Genomic DNA, 20,390 nt, shown 5'->3' on the forward strand with positions numbered 1-20,390 from the left:
TATATAATAAATACAACTAAAAATGAGTAAATAGAAAAAATATTATGTTATTATTATTTCTATATTAATATAAATATATTAGCAAATAAAGATAGTGATCACAGCAGACAAAAACAGGACTCACTCTCGTTAAGCTCCTGCATAGATGTATGTTTCCCAATTGTGTGTATGTTTACATGTTTATTCAAATTTTGGATGTACGCTTCCATGTTCCTTTATATAATGTGTTTATATCTTCATGTTTGAATACATGTCTACACATTGGTTTACATATTTGTGAGTGTTAACACAGACTTCTCAAATTAGTGAAATGCATTTCTTCAAATGCAATGTCTTCAAATATCCACAGTAAATACAAACATTCCGTAGCACCTAATAATTTGTCCTGAGTGAAAATATGGGTTGCTTATTACAGGTACAGAATTACAGTATAATAGCTTTGGAATTTCAAACAAACCGGACAGGATAAGACTTATGAGCCACTTTTTCTTAGTTTTCAGAATAATTTATTAGTAATCTGACAAGTTTGAGTTGTCTAGGGACAATGTAACGGAAGATCTTGATGGAAAAGTTATTTGTTCTAGACACTGACCTATTTATGGGTTTAGGATTACAATAAATCTCCATAGTATTTTTGTCTATTTCTGTGCATCCGTAAAATTTTCATAGCAAATTCTATGAAAGTTCTGTAGTACTTGAGAAGTCTGTTAACATGTTTGTGTGTATTTTTATTCTGTTTGCATCTTCCTTTATGTTCGTAAGTTTACAATCATGTTTTTACATGCTTGTTGCAAGGTTTGTATGTATGTTTGTTTACATATTTGTATACATGTTTCTTTTTTTGCATGTTGTTTGTATGTATTGACTTACTCGCTGCTGTAGCTTAACAAGCATCTGAGTTCTGTGTTGCAATACCTGCAGTTGTTGTTCAGCCGAAGTCATGGCATTCGACAAGGCCGATAGGGCGGCTGCTGCCGCTGGTCCCCCGGCACTGGATTCGTTCACGTTCATACCCCCAGCATGAAGAGTTGCAACTGGCACTCCTTCTGCGGAAAAAATGAAGAGTCGTGAATAGAATGACTAACATAAAAAGATTGTATAAATGCCTCTTTAACTTTAAATAAAACTAATGCACCAAAAATGATTTTTTTTTTTTGCTATGACAATACTTTTTCCTATTTAGCAAACAGTTTTGCCAAAAACATCCAGACGGAATAAACAGTGTAGTAATGGTATAGTTAAATGCTTTAAACTTATACAATTAGGAGGAAACATACATATCTTTGGAGATTTTAAGGCAGCAACGGCCGTAATAAAAATAAAGAAAAACTTTTATTTTTTCATAAATTTCCACTTTTTCGTGGCAAAGTTTGCACAAATTGGCCAAAAATAAAATTTCATTTATATGCAAAATCATCACTATTGGCGGGTGGCAAGTTTGCTAAACAAGGTATTAAAAAAATCTTGCCTACGAGCTGCTATTGAATAAGCGCAACAATACTCATTATTAAGTGCATATTACTTAATGTGTCTTAATACTTGGTATAACCAGGACAACCAAAAGAATATTGCCATGCCTATTTATCAGACAAACAATAAAAACTACAATATATGTTGTGATTGTTTTATAAAAACTGGTTATCAACTTTATGATTTTTATAGTATAAAATCCGTAAATTAGCAAAAAATTAATTGCTTTAAACTGTCTCATTGGAAGTTGGATAATTATTTGATATTTTTTTAAATGAGAAATTCAATGTTTTATTTATAATTTAGGGGATTTTTTAGACTTCATCACATCGTAAAGCTTTAATTAAATAAGGGTAAGTCAACTATTTGCAAGTGACTCACCAACTCCAGTCTTTTTGACCTGTGTACCATCACTCGTAGCACAACAGACAAAGTGTAGAGGCTCCACTTCCAGGATACCCTTCATCATAACTCCACCTGGAGCGGGAACTAACTCCCCATTCCCGTTTCCATTTCCCTTTCCATTTTCTCCGAGGGTCTTCCCATCGCTTCCCAAGCTTTGTTGAAAATTTGTGGAGGTTGCTGGGAGTGGGGGTGCAAATGTGTTCATGGGTTGTTGGATCGTGCTGGCAGAGGATGTTACGCTGGTCTTAGCTGGTAGGAATATTGCCGGCCCATCGTACATAACAGGGTCCAACGGGGTACCGTGAAGTCCATATCTTGTAAAAACAAAAACAATTAATTTTGTAGTTAAAATTAGAATTTTTTTATTATAAAATGTCAAGAAAATAACAACGAGGAATGCATTCTCCTAGATAATTCTGTGAAAGACAACTGAGAATTACATTTTCTGCAAGCATAGATTGTTCATAAATAATAATAAAATCTTTCTTTTGCAACGGAAGCTCATTCACCAAGGTGGTGTTCTTCCACGAGGCTGTATGTGTACCTTCTACATATCATGAAATTTATAAAATGAACAACTAAACAAGAACTACTTACAAAAATACACTACCACATTAACGAATATGTTTTGAATATGAATATGTGAAATATATCAATTCACGATTTTTCACAAATGTACATAAAACCTGCTGCATTGTGGGAAGTGTGAAAAACCTGTTCCCCTAGAATTGACCTTTACACCCACATGAAGATGTAGACACCAGAAACCAGGTACATCATACTCAAATTGAGTCAAAACCACAGAAAAGAATTCAACATGAAATAATATAATATAGCAAAAATTAAAAATAATTACTTTGCCCTTAGCAATGCATGTTGAGGTAACATTTTCTCTTGCAGTTGCTTAGCAACAGCATTCAGAAATGATGCACAGGTTTCACTAGTAGACTCCAAGTCTCCAGACTTTACAAGGTTAAGCAATAAGAAGAACCAATGGAGAGAGCCGGCAGAAGTGGTGTTAAGAATGCTTGGTACCCACTTAAGAAGTCCCTGCAACATGGTGTCATGGAAAGCTGCCATGGCCTCCTTGCCTTGGTTTTTAGTGCATCTATAATAGTTATAAACATTTTTTTGTAAATTTTCAAACATTATCTTTAAAATATTACATCAGACATTATACTTTATATAATTTTACAATATTATATCTAGGATTGTTAAGCTTGGGGTGTCAACATTAGTCTAAAATTGCGGAGAATAACTTGCTTCACAACAGCTTTTAACCTTGCATGGAGTGGCCACACAAATGCTTTACTGTTTGTCTTTGTCACTATCTAACATTCTGAAGTAATCAAATGGATTTAAAAATACAATAATACAAAAATAAATTAATCATAACAGTTATATTACTAATAATCAGTTATCTTATCATATTTATAATACAGTTGAACTTGCAAGTCAAATCCAAAATGCCATTGAAATATTGTTCGACTTAGATAAAATTCGACTTAGATAAAATTCGACTTAGATAAAATTCGACTTACAGATTGTTAATTAATAGAAAACACAACAATTTGGCATGTAAAATTAGATCTTAGAACTTAGAAATTATTCGTCTTAGGCAAGGTCGCTTTAGGCAAGTTTAACTGTACTAACAACAACAATAACTATTATAATACCAACAGCAGCAATAACAGTAGGTGCTTACCCTATACACAGCATAAACAGCTGGCTACAACGATGGGCAATGCTTCGACCAGACTCCAAGAAACAGACGCGTACAATATCCCGCATTTCCCTTTGTACTGCGTCAACTATAGATGAAGATGTCCTATATAACGTAATGAAAACAGACAGCCATCTGATTAGTGCTCATATCACTTCATATAATTTCTCTTACTGCAAATCTCTATCTAAATGATGCATAGCACATATCAGGCTTACCATTCAAAAACCAGAATCAGTGGCCAAATAATGAAAATTTACTTTTTCATATGTGGCAAAGACAAGTCAAACCAGTGACTCGTCGCAAAAATCAAAATTAGTTATTAATACAATGTTAAACAGTAAAATGAGATCTACAAAATGGTAAAAGAATCATTAAAATCCGACATTTCGTTATGAAGTTATGGGAGTTTAAACATACAGCTGTTTAAAGAACAATATTTGAGAAATCGGCCTTCAAAGTTTATGATTTCTGGCATTTCTCAGGCAGAAATCATCAACAAATTGTTAAAAATTGTTGTTTTAACATTGAAAATGACGAAAATAACAGCATAGCAATAGCATGTTATTATCAGTTAGTTAAGTGCAATAAAAGCTTTCAAAAATGTTGACATTCCAGCATGTTTTGGCCATTATCTCTGATACAGGATTTGCGACGAGTGACTGGTTTGGCTTGTCTTCGCCACATTTATTCTACACACTATAAGTTTCAAAATGGGTCATTTATTGCAATCGGCTTACTGTTGCCAAGTTATGAGTGAAAGTATTACAGCTTCTCTGTATTAAAGTATACAATACCACCACATTCTTATGCTAATTACTCAGTTTAACTATTAGTGACAGTACGCTGGTTTTGGGATGGCAGCCTCATATAAAAACATTCCTAAAAGCATTATGAAAAGCTAAAATTATTATCGTATTGTTATCATCATTATGACTTCTTTATTAGGAAATATCTAATGTATTATAGCTCAAGTCATTCTTTCAAATAATTAAGATTATCCATCCATGTCCATAAACTATCCATGGATGTTGCCAGACTTAATGCCCCATGCATTAATTCCACTGCAGGGGATAATCTTTTCTCAAGGCTAGACTTTGGCCTAAATCGTCCCACTACCTACAAACAATTCTTTCCACATAAAACTTACAAGAATGACGACTGAAACTTACCGATTTGGTTCGGATACTTGGACGCCAGCCACCCAACAGAGTATATCAAGTGCTAGACTGCGTGTGAACTCCTTACTGCCGCAGACAATACTCGACTTGGAACCAATTAATATATTTACTATTTTTCTATGGAAACTGGATGATTCCAGCATGGCCAATCTTTGAACCCTAAATAAACAAAATAAGAGGACTGTTAAGATTCAGATTCATTAAGCTGGCATTATTATATCTCCAAATATAAGAGTGAAATAGAGTAGACCTGACCATAAATTTTTATGTGACAAAAACCTATGACTTACAAATACATGGGTGCCACAGACACCATCACCCCATAGATGGGCAAATCATAGATATTTATCATGGAAAACTTGCTAATTAGGCGGAGACTTTTTTAATACCTTGTTTACCAAACTTATTTTTTTTAAAGATCGTCAGAGAAGGGCAGAAAAAAAATTAAAAATAAAATTTTGTTTTCTTATTTAGCAGCCAAAAGCATCTAGGCAGAGGAGAAAATAAAAATTAAATGTTATTGATGAATGTAAACAAGTGTATAAATGAGATTGATAAATGCTTTAAATATATATAATTACAAAAGAAATATAATAAAAGTAAACATAAATTAGTTTTTGTGTTAAACTTCCATTTTGGCCAATTAAATTCTATTTTTTAATTGAAATTACCATTATTGGCGGTCAAAGTGTTCGTGAACAAGGTATAAAAGAAGTCTGGCCTTAAACATTGGATCTTACCTATCATTATATACGCAAGGAGGACGCTTGGTTTTCCTTATCGTGACTGATATTTCCTGTATCCAATCACAGCCCTGTATTCTGTCCAAGTCTTTGGTGAAGGCAAAAGCTGAGATTTGCTCTGAGGGTGTCACAGGTGGGGGGTTCTGGAACATTGTCAGTATAAATGGAGGATCTAGAGAAAATAAGAATTGGATTAAAAGATGGAACAAAGTTAAGCAATTTTTTTGTGTAAAATACAAAGTCAAAGCTTTTTGCATTCAAGATTTTATAAATTTAACTACGCTATTATTATTCATTGGTTTAACATTTTCAAAAGTTTGTTTTTTAAAGTCCTCATGAGAATTTGCTATCCCAATACGCTTGACCGTAGTGCAATGTAGAATCTTATTTATTACTAGGTATATTTTTTTATCTTGTAAATTAGCCACTTTTTCCACTAATGTGCTGTTTAAAAGAGGTTCTAGTCAGCCAATGTCTACCTCTTATAACTATCGTTCAAAATATTATCAATTCTAAAGTTTTCCTGCTCATTTTAACTTTTCTGTATATCTTGAATATATAAGTGAGAAGTATATAAACTGTACGCTACACATGTCTGGTGAAAAACTAGGAATTCTACTTAATATTCTAGGACCAGATATAAAAAATTTTCAAGGAATCTATAAAATATGAGAAAATGGAAAATATGTACCTTTTCTATTCATTCTAGTGGACCTGCTGGATTCTGTTTTCAACGGTTCGCTGTTACATATATGAAGCAAGAAAGAGCGATATTTAGATTTAAGTAACTCGTGACTCGTGAGCGTCACAAGTCCGCTGCATCCTGGCACGTCGATTGCCGAATCTAACGAAAGTGGGCCACAGATAATGTCATTCTTGTGGTTCTCGAGGAATACGGATTTCAATCTTTCTGAATCTTTCTCGACATCACCAAGGAGCATGTTTAGGGACGAGGTGGCGTTTGACGGGTCCTTGGAACTGTCCTTGCCATCAGAGAACAACATATCCATACTGAAGTCTATCAGGGTGTCAACTGGTGTAGGGTCCTTACCTGAATAACATAAAACATTTAAATAACAATAATAATTAAGGACAAATATTGTTGTTCATGTTTTTTTTTTTTTAATTTAATGATTTAATTAAATTTAATAAATTGTCTAACTGTATTCCAGCAGTAATCACACAAGAAAATTGCCCACAGGGGTCCAACAAGTTTGATATACAGTGTTTTGAAAAATAGGACCACCTAGGGCAAGTGGTCTGGAGACTCAACTGTAGAACTAGGCTAGAAAATTACTTTTACTTCATGTGTTAAAAAATAGTACAGTGGAACATACCAATACCATGCTGACTTGTTTGTTTCAGCAACGTAATTTGAATTCCAGGTACCCGATCACAAAAGTGCTGGAAGTTGAGCTTCACATCGATGTGTCCTATGATGCTGGGTTTTGGTAGAACAAGCTCGAAGAGATGCTCATTGGCCCTAAACAAACAAGTTTTAGTTTTTGAAATTAGAGAAGACAGGTAAACACATATGAAAAACAGGTAAATACCTATTTATTCTAATAAACACCCTGCTTTCAATAAAGGCCCCTCTAGAGCCTCAATTGGAATATATGACTCCCTTAAATAAACACCCCGAGGCATTATTTTTTCCTCAAATACAGGCCTCATATATATGACTGTAAACAAATCTAATGGAAGCAACATCATTCTCAACACATTCTATTAATGTTCTACTCCATTAGAATTACATTTTCTCTAACCTTGTTGAGATTCATATGTCTTGAAGTTCCACATTTACAGTGAAATTAGGGAGTTTATTTGAGCACAATGTATCCCTTTTACACGCAAAAAATATAAACACTTCCCTCAAATAAACGCAACCTCCAAAACCCTTTCCAACAATAAACGCCCTGTGAGTCTATTCGAATAAATACGGTACTGTAAATGAGAAGGCAGCAAATTTACTCCCAAGAATAATGGAATATGCCATGCTTCTTTTACATTTCTGTTATTCTTAGCACAATAGCAACTTATTGTGATTATAATGTAACCTCATGCTACTTAAGCATTATAAAATAGGAATTTACCCTGTGGCAGCCAATTTCCATGTGCGTGTGTGTTGCGTCGCATCACCATGGTGTTTTTGATGAAGATGTTGAGGATGACGCCGCTGCTGCTGCTCCTGTTGTATCTCCGTCCAACAAGGAGGTACCGTTGCCGAGAAACGGGGAATTAGAGTTTCAAACTTAGTTAACTCGGTCAGTTGCTTTAAACTGTCAGCTGTGATTGGTTGGTTGACAAGGCACTCAGCAGCTGTGATACAGTAAGTATTGCATATCAAATTATTATAAATTCCGAAATAAAAAACACTGTCGATAAACTACCAAAAAAATTTAGAAAATACCAATTAGATTTATCTGCATTATCAAGTTTTAACTAACAAATATTTATGATTTGCCCATACAGTATATGGGTGTGATTGGTATCATCATGCCTATATATAGGAAAATATAACACCAAACAATTAATTTCAAATGCTATTAATTTTAATTTTTATTATTATTATTTTGATTAATTTTATGTTGTCTCACCAAGATAAAATGGAATGTTGAAGGGAATTTTGAATGGTATTACATATTCAATACAGATTGTTCGATTGCAATAATAATATATGCAATAATTTTTTAACCATAATTATTTAACATAATCATTAACATATTTATTAACAATTAATGAAATAATAACCATTACTATTATCATTACTTTTAATTTTGCATAATGGGTTAAACATCAAGTTTATGAAGTTACACTGTGTATTATACTATTATATAATACATGAATAAAAAGAATATTTTTGGAATTAAATGTGAAAACCGATAAAAGTTTTATCAACTATCGACAAAAATATAAAGTATTGACATCAATCTCATATCTTACATTGAATGAAGACCTCGTCTTGATCAGCTGGCGTTGTCACTGAAAAGCCAGCATCACATTCAATATCATCCTTAGCAGACTGGTTTGTAGCCGAACGTTGCAGCAATTGTAAAAATCGCAGTTCACCAGATTCCGTACAAACACTTATCCTCTCCATTCCAGAACAATAGGTGAGGGCGGCAAACTTGTCCACTTGTTTCTCATGCCCATCTTTGCCACCTACGTCCGTTATTGAAGGCGGGATGTAGGCAAGAGTACTACATGTCGCTATGTCCATGAATATTACACCGCCCTCTTTTGTCAAGGCAGCAAACTGGCCAAGGTTCTGTGTAATACCACCGTCCACTTCATCTAAGCCATAAGATAATTCTGTGCCATTGCTTTTCGTTGAAACAGAACTATCACGTAGATTTGCAGCATCGGTTACGTCTTCATTCTTGTCACCGTTTGTATCACTAGATTCTAACGGAAGCAAAATAATATCACTAACACTACGGGTTGGATCCTCAATAATGAAGGATTTTTGCAATCTCAACTTCTCTATTCTTCCATGTTCATCAGAACAGATCGTATAAACTAAAATGTAACCACCGTATGGTTTGGTATTTTTTTCTCCCATTGGCTTCCCAAAGTCAACCTCATCTTCTCCACCGTAAGCTGCATCTTCGTTAATTGCCACACCAAATTCATTACTAACGCTAGGTTTATCGCAAACATCTTCTCCATTAAAATCAGCATCATCAAAACCTAATGAATGATCTTTGTCACTGTGATTTTTACTAAGACCATTAGATTTTGAAACATCCTTGTCAATTTCGACTCTTACATTGCACTTGGAACTATTGTCATTCTTCTTAACAACAGGTAAACAGTCAACAGGGGACATGATAACAACAATAGAGTTATGATCTATACTTGAAAACACTGAGGATACATATAAATTTTCATTATCTATATGCGAGGGTAACCGGATAGACATAATAAATTTAGTTATATTTTGAAAGCCTTCCTTCATTGCACTATCCTGGCTGGTGGGGTCATCAACAGGGTCTAGGGTATCCACTGGAGGCAGCGATAATGGAATTTCAACATAATTCAACTCCTGTTCATCAAGAGACATAACCTGTGGCATAAGTAATTCAGATAAGGTTGATACACCCCCAGATTTTCCAGTCTCCGATAGAGCAGGCTTAGATTTTGTTTTGGATTCCTTTGGAGATTTTGTCTCCTCAATCTTCCTCTGTGAAGTTGAATATATCGCCAATATAGACTTATGAGATCTTTTTTCCTTCAAACCAAACATTGATATCGCATCACTTATTAAACCGTCAGATTTTTCTGGCAAAGAAGCCCGAATTCCAACAAAAATATAACAAAAGTTTTTATTTTCCTGGCAACCTTGGGCTGATTCAGCACGTTTTTCCCCATTGACTGCAGCAATGTTTCCCCCCTTGAGTAAACTTTCACCATCAATGACATGTAAAGCTGTCACATGGACATTTTCACCTGATAAAAAAAAAAGAAATAGAAGTTATTATTTTGTATTCACAAGGTACAAGCATATAAATGAGATAAGAAGGTGAATTATCTTAAATATACAGGTGTTTTTTTATTTGTAGGGCATTAGTCTGTGGTTGCTTTTTGTGTGTTTCCCAATGTATGTCATTTAACATTAGGGACTACTGAACATTTTACCGATATGGGAACTCATTCGTTAGATACAGTAGCATAGCTCTGGTAGGTGAAAATTATTGGAGATTAAATTGACTCATTAGCCTGGTTCTAACGAGAGCCCTAGTATCCGGATCGGGAGCTAACCGTTAGCACAAACCGTTAGCACCTGTGTGAGAACGCCCGATCGGTTAGCGCTAACCGTTAGCGGTATCCGGATACCGCTAACGGTTAGCAAGCGCTATTGGTTAGCAAGTTGAGGGCGTTTCTATCATCAACCAATAACATATACGCGTTTACAATTTCCAGTTTCTTATTGGCCAGTGATTCAATCATCATATTGTTGGTATCTGGATCGGGATTTTCTCGCATGGACGCACGGCAGCTAACGGTTAGCAGAACCTGGATCCTGCTAACCGTTAGCTGCCGTGTGAGAACAAAGCCATTGAATAACAATATCAAATCTGTGTAGATTGTGGTAAAAGCGCCAACCCAAGTCAAGAAGAATGAAATTATCCACAGAGGTTAACAGTGAAAGAAGAATCACTTACATATATCATAGGTTGAATCTTGTGTGCTGGTCCAGGATGATCCTGGTAGATCACTAATTGTTCCGTACCCTTCATCTGAAAATCATTTCAAATCAAATACTTCAAAAATCCTACTCTTTTAAAAATGTACAATCTATAAATTCAACCAGCAAAACAACACGTTGACAATTAAATTACTTATTAAAACCTTAAAGTCAGGCTCCGGAGGAAAAAAATTTTTTGATATGTTGTAGAACTGATTTTTTTGAGACAGAAAAAAGTTGTTTGATGAAAAACTGAGCAACGGTGAATGAGATACAGATTTTTGAATATTTAAAAACTGGGGGAAAAAGGTGTAAAAATGGGCGGTTACGCCCCTTTTTCCCCCAGTTTTTAAATATTCAAAAATCTGTATTTCATTCACCGTTCCCTAGTTTTTCGTCAAACAACTTTTTTCTGTCTTAGAAAAATCAGTTCTACAACATATCAAAAAATTTTTTTCCTCCGGAGCCTGACTTTAACACATCTAACGACATGACAATACGATAAAAATGAGTTTAGTGTTGAATAATATATGACAGCGATGATCTTGTCATTGTCGTGCCGTTATCGTATCTAGTGTAAATGCAGCTTAACCAGGTATCCATTTTATGCTTCTGGGTGAAAAAAAACAAACACAGATATGGGGAGGAGGCCAAAGAACATGAGACACACAATTAGCCAAGGTTTAATCTTAAACTCACAGTATTTTTTAGGCCCCAGTGCCTACCAAATTTTCTCATGAGAAGTGATATATTCATACCATTATTTACCTTTTTCAATATTATCTTTCTGATTAGGTTCTTCTAAATCTTCTGGTACTTTTTGTTTAGCACTGAAAAATGAAATTTATTTAAATATAAATTTGTGTTTTAATCTGATTTTTAGCATTCACCACCTAGTAACAGATAAAAAAAAACTTAGCAGATCATAGAAAGACAAACAAATATACCAACATAAAATAGATTATAGCATCAAATATACAAACATGAATTCAAAGTTATTAAAATTTACACAGTTACAAGATCAATCAAGTATTCAATCAGTTAGGAGATAATTTTATGTTTTAAATTACCACTTTTAGGGAGAGATTTTCATTGAATCGATACCCAGCCGCATCAGTGTTTTCACTGTCGTTGTTGTACTGCGTAGCTGTCCCCCGTCGCAATTCGGAACGCTCCCTGATTCAACTGACCAATCAGCATTGGAAAAAGAGTCGGCAATAACGTGATGTGATTTTTATGAAAACCAGGCTTAACATTGACCGGCATTGAACTCTGAACATTGGGACTTAAAATCAAGCATTGTACCAATCAACAAACACTTCATCTTCAAGTCATGTAAAGATAATTGGTATCCTTAAGATATTGAGCAACATTTATAATCATACCTTGTACCCTCTTCTGCCCATGCTTCCTTCACAGCAGTTTTTGAGGTTTTTCTTAACTTGGCCTTGCGTTCCTCACTAGCTAACTTAACTGTAAATTGACTGCACACTGCAAGTTGCCTACTAACATCCCATAAACTAATACTGCCATTCTCAGTTGCCGTAGCGATATAACGTTTGCTTGTAATAGAACTTAGGCAACATATCTGTAAAGTAAAAACACCATAATCATTGTCAGTTTAATTCTAAAAAAACTAATCTATTATCAAGATAAGACAGAGCATCACCATCACAATCATCACTTATGTTAGCAATATAATTATAGCAATAATAATTAATCACTCCATCAATTGCCATGAGATTTTACCACAATCTCAAAAATAAAATACAATTCAATTTAGAATGATAATACTCACATGGTTTGATTTGCTACCGTGTGCTTGTGCAGGTCCAGCAGCTAGGGTGGCTGCTAGGGGGACATTTTGGGTGTGTTCTCCTCTGACATGGGGGCAGTTTGGTGAGTGCCTCTCATGCTCAGACCTATGGGAATTCATGGGGAAAAGGCAAAAATGAATAGGTTAAGTTAATTACTACAATATCATCTACAGCACAACTACAATGACATCAATACTGATATTATTATCAATTTGACGTGTTATTTCATTAGAGTTAAGTGTTCATTGATATTTTCCATGGGGTCCAACATAGGCTATTTTACTATACATGTTACTATATATTGTATAGCTAAATAAAGTACATGAATGAATGGCTATACAACACAATTAAATTCTCATAGGGAAGATAACTGGTGTGTCTGTCCACATGACATGAGGAATAAACAAGTTTATGATTATTCAAATGTTTAATAACAAAAAAATATTGACATCATTATACCATGATATCAGCAGCAACATATCATTACCAACAACACCAACATGTTGACATCATCACTACCACCAAAATGTTGACATCATCATTACCAAAATGATGACATCATCATCACTTACCAAGGTTCATCTGTTGGTTCCCAGCATACTAAGCACACACTACAGGTAAAGCATAATGCTCTATCATCTCCCGGAGTAGTGGGCTACAAGGAAAACAAATAATATAATACTATAAGTTATATACCCCTGGTTCGTAATAAGCGGTCCTATTATTCAAGCAAATTATTCTAGCCCACGAGAAAAAATTAAATTAAATTTTAAAAAATATTTAAAGAAACTAAAATTAATAACTATTCAATGAATATTATTTTTTCAATACAGTGAAGGCCAAAACACAACACTGGGCCAATGTGAAGTAGGGATGACCCTCACCTAAATCTAAAATTCTGTTACTAACTAATCGACAAACACCAAAAGATTGGTAGCATTAGTTCTTCAGCTAAATATGACATAGCAAATTAAATATAAAAATTTTATTAGAGACTTGTTATTATTATGAGTAGACTAGAGATTTTACAGGCGAAATGTTTTTAGGCTTTAAAACCCTGGTATTTGGTGGATATAGGATGTGAAATCACACAGAAAATACAGATTGGCTGTCAAACTATTAAGTTGAACGAACTTTGTATAGCTAATAAAAAAAAAGAGAATACTGAGTTTTTGTCACAATTGTTTGGTTTTGAAAATACTCCTACAGGATTACTATTTCCAGGGAGTTGTTGTATGGATGACGTCTGAGCAGGTAACAATATCTAGTTAGATGCAAGGTCAATATGATCGAAAACAAATATCTAGTTTCAATCTGATAGGGGGGAAAAAACCAATTCAGGAAACGATACTTCGCCCACAGTTAAACTTGCACAAAGAAAGAAAGACATGACAAGTTCTATTACCAGTCACCGACAACATTAAACATTCAGCGACCCTGAAAAATATTTTTAGCATGAAAATATACTTAATTTCTTTATTTCAAATCTGTATAAGCCTGCTTAATGTTAGTAGGTATCCCAATGAAACCATTTTGTGTTACCACAGTCTGGCAATGTTATCGAAGTTTGATAAAATGACACGAGTTTGATGTTAAAAAAATAATGTCAATCTTGAATGTATGTCAATAAAAATTATATATCTTGAAAGAACATGGTTTATTCTTTACTATCATATATTTTTTAATGATATTGATAAAATATTTGCAGAGAAAACATGATTTTAAAATGAATTGTAAAAGCTGGCGAGCCAACTTGCACGCGTAAAAAATTCTTTGGGAAATACCCTACCAAGTTTAAAAACATGATCGCACAAAATCCAATAAAGATAGCGGAGTAATTTCTTTTGTATGTTATTAGGCTATGAAAGAGCTTTATTTTGATGTATAATTCACTTGGTACTGATGTGTTCTTCCGCCACAAAAATAAATTTTAGTGACAAAATTATCAAAATCTACCGGATTTTGCATTAAACAAAAGCTAAATCATATTTACATTTGATAAAACAATGTTTGTTAATTGAATTTGCATGAATTTCATGCAAACTATGTTTTTGTATGTCAATATTAAGTGGGAACCCCAAAGGGGACAAGAAAGGCTAAACCATTGCCTCTAACCGGTGAAGCATTCTCCTACAACATGCCTATAATCCACTGAACTTTACTATATAATCGTGATAAAATAATATTTATACCCCAGTTGGAAAAATGGACGGTTCTAAACGCCCACTGCCTCACACACATGCTCCATATGACACTTGAGCGACAGAGCTGTCGTGTTCGTATCGAAAGAAGGTACCTCAGTTCAAACAGTTAATTAATAACTAATATTTTAATAAAGCAGTTTTGTTTTTATATGAAAACAAAATGTATTACATACAGTTTCGTCTCTCTATTCAGAGGACCTGAGAGTCACAGTATATAGAGCCGTGCACCAGCAAAATAGACAGGCAGACTCGATTATACAGTAGGCCTATATTAAGGCCAGAATGTAATGCTGCCCTAACATGGTATTTTTAGTAAATTTATGATCTGTAAAGTCAATGTACCCTCAAGATTAGGATCTTTATTTTGGAAAACTGATAAAATATTAATGCATCTTTCTTTAGTCTTCTATCGTCCCGGTCCAAGGTCCCAGTGCGATCGCAAAATACACTCGCATGGAATACGGAGCCCTGGCACGGCCTACGCTACATATTGAATTTTTTGATCCATCTTCATTAATTGTTAAACCAGTTAAACTATGGTCAAATTTTAGTTAAAATATCATTTGATGTTTTAAATAATAATATTAGAATCAGAGCACATAATTTATTTGAGATGAAGGCTATTGAAATAGTTCGATTTTTTCATTTTTGAGATGCACAAAAAATCGGCACAAAATACCAACTGATCAGACTTAAGGGCCATTATCAAAAAAGACATTAAAGAATGACCCAGAAAAAAATACACATAAAACTGTCTTGGTGTTTTCTAAAAATTAGAAATTTTCTGTTATAATTTTAAAAGTTATGGCCCTCCAAAAATGCTCCAAATTCGATGTAGAAAAAGGACCCTTTTTCTCATTCGGACCCCCTTTTTCACCACATTTAAATGGCCATAACTTTTCAACTGTGCATTGGATTATAATAATTTAAGCTGGAAAATGATTAGTGCAATGAGTTTTGTAGATAAAATATTTACAAAATTGAAAATAATAAATTTGAGATTTCTCATTGGGATACTTATTGTTAGGCCTATGCAACTATTCGAGGACTGTTTTGAATGCGTCACTTTACCACTTATCACGCTAAATACTTAAAACCGTCAGTTCCCAACAAACTCTAAATTTGCGAGGTTTGAAATTAAGTGGTGGTGCCGGTTGCAGAGGCAGATTCTCATCAGGGAGAGCTATCTCAAAGAAGAACTTAACACATTCCGTAGGGAAAAAAATTGTATGCAATTTTTACAAAATATGACTTGATTAGAAAAATTGATTACTATAAACCGAGGTAAAAACAAAGGCACTATGCACGTTTAGATGTGTTTTGAGTTTGTTCTTAAAATAGCAACTGAAGGTGGGTCGGCAATATGTTTAGGGAGGGAGTTCTAAAGACTGGCAGCTGAAAATAAAAATGATTTGTGGCCGTAGGCAACTCATTTGACTTTATAAATAATGAAATCATGTTTTCTTAATGTGTACAAATACTCACTCCATGGTAGAAACCTGCTTGGGCCATGGCATCAGGCAGAGCCCATCTATGAAAAAACAAATAAAATCATAAAGAAACGAGAGGAAATAAAAGGTCAAATTTAAGGATTTTAATATTTAAAATTTCAACTTTAACCTTTGGCCGAAACTGTAATGGTAAAACTAAAGAAAATTCATCTAAAATAATATATCAGCAGCAGAATTAAATTATTTGAACATTTAACCTTTGATGTTTTAACTCTTATAGCAAAATTTATTTGCTTTATAGATTGTAATTTTATAAATATGAGTATTTTAAAATGTGAAAAAACAACCAGAATTTCAAACTATATCCTTTAGTGTTTGAAAAAAAAGACTGAATTTAATTGGATTAAATAGTAATGGTATATTTTATGCAAATTTTAATTGGTGAGGAATATACTTTCCATAATTTTAAATTGAATAAATAATTAAATAGACAACATAACCAACAAACTCACTTATAATCCATGTGAGGCCATGCTGAGAACGTATTCCTCCGTGCTGCCTCTGTGTACATGAGTGAGCGGTCAACCGTGCGCGTTGATCCTACAGGGGTAAACTCTGGCTGATTTGCGGAGTAAAGGGAATCGAGGCGATCAAGTATAGCTGATGCTATTGACAGTCCGGGTTTATTAGTGTTCTGCGGAGCAGAGACTAGGCTACTGCAGACCGAACGGATCGCAACATGGGGAAGGTTCATCTTGACGGTTGCCCACTGAAATAAGATTAATGAAAACAAAACTGAAACTAAAATTGTAGAAATGAGTCAAGTTCAAACTCTTAATTAGTTTTTATTATTTTTAATCATGTGACCACAAGGAAATTATATCAAATTATATATTTTCAAAATTCATAACCACCCCACTTTAAATAAATTCCCCCTCTAGAGCTTCATTTGGAATAAACAGTTCCCTCAAATATATGCCTTGAGGCATTTTATTTTTTCCTTGAATAAACGCCCTGCCTAAATGACTGTAAACAAATCTAATGGAAGCAATATCATTCTTAACACATCTTATATGTTCTACTCCAGTATAATCACATTTTTTTCAAACATGGTTGGGATTAATAAGTCTTTATGATCATGCAATAACACAATTTAGACAGTAAATAAGTGTGGTAATTCCACATTTACAGTTAAGTTGAGTTTATTTAAGTACACACATATCCATTTCACAAAAAAATAAACAAAAAACAAAACAAAAACCAGCGATGCCGCCCTCGAATAATCTAGGCCCTCAAATACATTCCTCCCTCGAATAAATGCCATCCCCTACCAAAATCCTTCTCAACAATAAACAACATTAAATACAATACATAGAATATTGTTCATCCTTCAATATGAGCATCTAAATGTTATAAGCCAGTATATTTTTAGCCACTAAAAACACATTTATTTACAGTATTACTACGAATTGTTGTGCTCTGGTTAATAGTGAGGGCGCATATTTATACACTATAATATCGACTCTGTTATAATATATTATTATTATTATTATTATACTATGTACTGTAACACTTTGTGTCATAGATAGATAGATAGATAGATAGATAGATAGATAGATAGATAGATAGATAGATAGATAGATAGATATATAGATATAGATAGAGATATAGATAAATAGATCGATAGATCGATAGATCGATAGATAGATAGATAGATAGATAGATAGATAGATAGATAGATAGATAGATAGATAGATAGATAGATAGATAGATAGATAGAGTATATACTTTAATAAATGCCAGGGGCGTCTATTCAAATAAATACGGCTTTACAGTAATTTCCTCGTAAATACAAGTAAAGAAATTCATCTCCCATTGGCAAATGCTTAAAAGAATTGATCTGTAGAAAGAAAACTTACAAGATTAAGACAATAAGAAACAAAATATACCTTGGCCACTTTGTGGTTGCTATGATCCGCAGCCCCTTTGCATCCCATAATACCCATCTGTAGGCCATCTCTAACCTCTTCTAAGTATTCCTGGCTGGGTAAAGCCACTTTCTTCAAGCAGGCTAACAGCTGAATAGCCTGTGAATAAAAGAAAATGCATTTTATATTAATTTTGTCTAAACGAAAGTTGAAAACAAGAAAAAAAACATTTCTCGCAACCCAAAAAACCAACAATATGGTCAGGTAGTATTAATTTTGTGGAGAATACAAAATTGTTGCAAACATCAAGAATCACATGAAAACAAATGTATGTAAATTTTTTTCATGAGTTACTACTTCTGAATATAAAAAGCTTAAGATTACAAAAGGAAGCAAGAACAAATTCAGTTAGACTCAATCAATCTGAGATAGGTTTAATTTTGTTTGTTCAAATGTTATGCTGCATTTAATATCAAAGCCACTTGACTATCCATACATTAATGGAAACTTTGAGGAATGGAGTACTTGAGGAAATACTGCTATTAAAAAGTAGCCCCCAATCTTACAATTGCCCTTTTTTAAGGGGTCAGAGAAAAAAAATACTGATTATTTTGTGGAGCATGTTGTGGGAAACAAGTTAATTAACAATATCTAATTATAAGTAACAGTTTTATAGACCTTGTGGATTGAGAAGTAATCTGTTTACAAATATGGACTTCAACAGTAAATAACATATTGTAGCTATCCAACACTCTGACCACCAGGGGTTTAAACTATTAATAGTATGAGCCACCGCCAGACTTTTTAGCAAATTTTAACACTTTTCTGAAGTTTGTTGGGAGTGCGTATGTGATCAGATTGACATCTAGTGAATACTACAAGAATTACGAAAATTTTAGCTTTACAATGGTAGCAAACACACTAATCACAATCTGTGGCCCTAACAGTAAAATGAAAATGACTCACTTCTGGAGATTTATGCAATTTCGCACAACAAAGTTTGGGATAATCGCAATTTCGTGAAAGTAAATCAATACCGCTCTACGCTAATGTAAACAAACAAATAATGAAATACTTATGGTCCAGACTGAATATAGTGTTCAAATTGTTAGTACATGTCGGTAATTACCACATCTACCACATCACTGGATTACGTTAAAAAACCTGAAACACAGAGATATCCATATTTGGCAGTCAAGCGTTAACGGGACAGTGTTAACGGGACAGTAAGCTGTCTTTTGACAGAGCAGTAAGCTGTCTATTGACAAGGCAGTAAGCTGTCTATTGACAGGGCAGCAAGCTGTCTACTGACAGGGCAGTAAGCCATCTATTGATGGGGCTGTAAACTGTTTATTATTACACTGTACAACAGGGAAGTAAGCTGTCTAATACAGAAGGTTACATAAACAATTCACTTTACATCTCTTGGGAATTCATCTATAATTTCAATTCTAGACATCAACTGGTGATACTTAAGTGTGGATCAACTTCAAATGTCACTTAATGTAAACGATAGTAGTTCTATAAATATCACTGATAATAGAGTATTTGTACCAAAGCCACTGTTGAACTCACAAGAGCGAAGTGCTGTATTGCGCAGATTACAGGAACTTTAGTTGGTAATCTGCGTGGGTATTTGTTTTAATTGATTATTTATACATGTACATGAGAATAAGGAAATTGAAGAGAATACAAATTGTGAGCATTCTTATGTACACCAACAGCTTTGTGAACGATGTTTATGATGGTGATGATGATATGATGATTATGAGGGTGAACGATGACTATGATGGTTGGATTTATTCAGTGTAAACACCAAGGACAGCCCACGAAAGTCTAGAAGAAGACTTATTTCCAGTGGGGTCCTTCTGGTGGTGATTGGGCAGTATTGTATTGAGTGTATTGTGTTTTTTAACGTGCACATGGGCCATAAATGCACACAGGACCAACGGCTTAAACGTCTCATCCGAAAGACGGTGCGCTATGCAACTTGTATTTCAGCCCTCTAGCTGAAACACAAGGAGAGGCAGTGATGGGAATTGAACCGGGGACCTAAAGATCTCCACGGTTCAGCGCACACACAGTGAATACCACCAGATTAGCCAACTGAGCTAAGCTACTCTAATCCAATCCAATCCAATGATGGTGAGGATAATGACTTTAATGACTGGTGATGGTGATATTATGATTATGATGATATTGAAGATGAAGATACATTATATTATTGATTATGATGATGATGATAACGATGATGATGATGATCAAATATGATGATGATGA

The 20,390-nt window shown here is 34.1% G+C and overlaps 1 protein-coding gene across 5 annotated transcripts in view; it reads right to left on the bottom strand.

The window, feature by feature from the left end:
- LOC117125386 (baculoviral IAP repeat-containing protein 6-like) overlaps nt 1–20,390 on the bottom strand; it is a 56,741-nt gene that overhangs the window by 29,863 nt on the left and 6,488 nt on the right. For 3 of the 5 annotated variants that reach the window (XM_033271889.1, XM_033271887.1, XM_033271885.1), the window contains exons 3-20: nt 18,132–18,269; nt 16,695–16,951; nt 16,217–16,262; nt 13,100–13,182; nt 12,509–12,632; nt 12,096–12,298; nt 11,479–11,540; nt 10,688–10,762; nt 8,466–9,971; nt 7,616–7,841; nt 6,860–7,005; nt 6,214–6,573; nt 5,520–5,694; nt 4,771–4,938; nt 3,581–3,703; nt 2,732–2,983; nt 1,852–2,189; nt 871–1,046 (exon numbers count right to left, since the gene is read on the bottom strand). In XM_033271889.1, the coding sequence (XP_033127780.1) occupies nt 871–1,046; nt 1,852–2,189; nt 2,732–2,983; nt 3,581–3,703; nt 4,771–4,938; nt 5,520–5,694; nt 6,214–6,573; nt 6,860–7,005; nt 7,616–7,841; nt 8,466–9,971; nt 10,688–10,762; nt 11,479–11,540; nt 12,096–12,298; nt 12,509–12,632; nt 13,100–13,182; nt 16,217–16,262; nt 16,695–16,951; nt 18,132–18,269 (4,458 nt within the window). The remainder of the gene's footprint in view (nt 1–870; nt 1,047–1,851; nt 2,190–2,731; nt 2,984–3,580; nt 3,704–4,770; nt 4,939–5,519; nt 5,695–6,213; nt 6,574–6,859; nt 7,006–7,615; nt 7,842–8,465; nt 9,972–10,687; nt 10,763–11,478; nt 11,541–12,095; nt 12,299–12,508; nt 12,633–13,099; nt 13,183–16,216; nt 16,263–16,694; nt 16,952–18,131; nt 18,270–20,390) is intronic. The other 2 variants (XM_033271890.1, XM_033271888.1) reach the window with 1 other exon arrangement.

Source organism: Anneissia japonica, unplaced genomic scaffold (genome assembly GCF_011630105.1).
Source record: "Anneissia japonica isolate Jap-2015-1 unplaced genomic scaffold, ASM1163010v1 scaffold2003_len1103335_cov173, whole genome shotgun sequence".
Taxonomy (NCBI): domain Eukaryota; kingdom Metazoa; phylum Echinodermata; class Crinoidea; order Comatulida; family Comatulidae; genus Anneissia; species Anneissia japonica.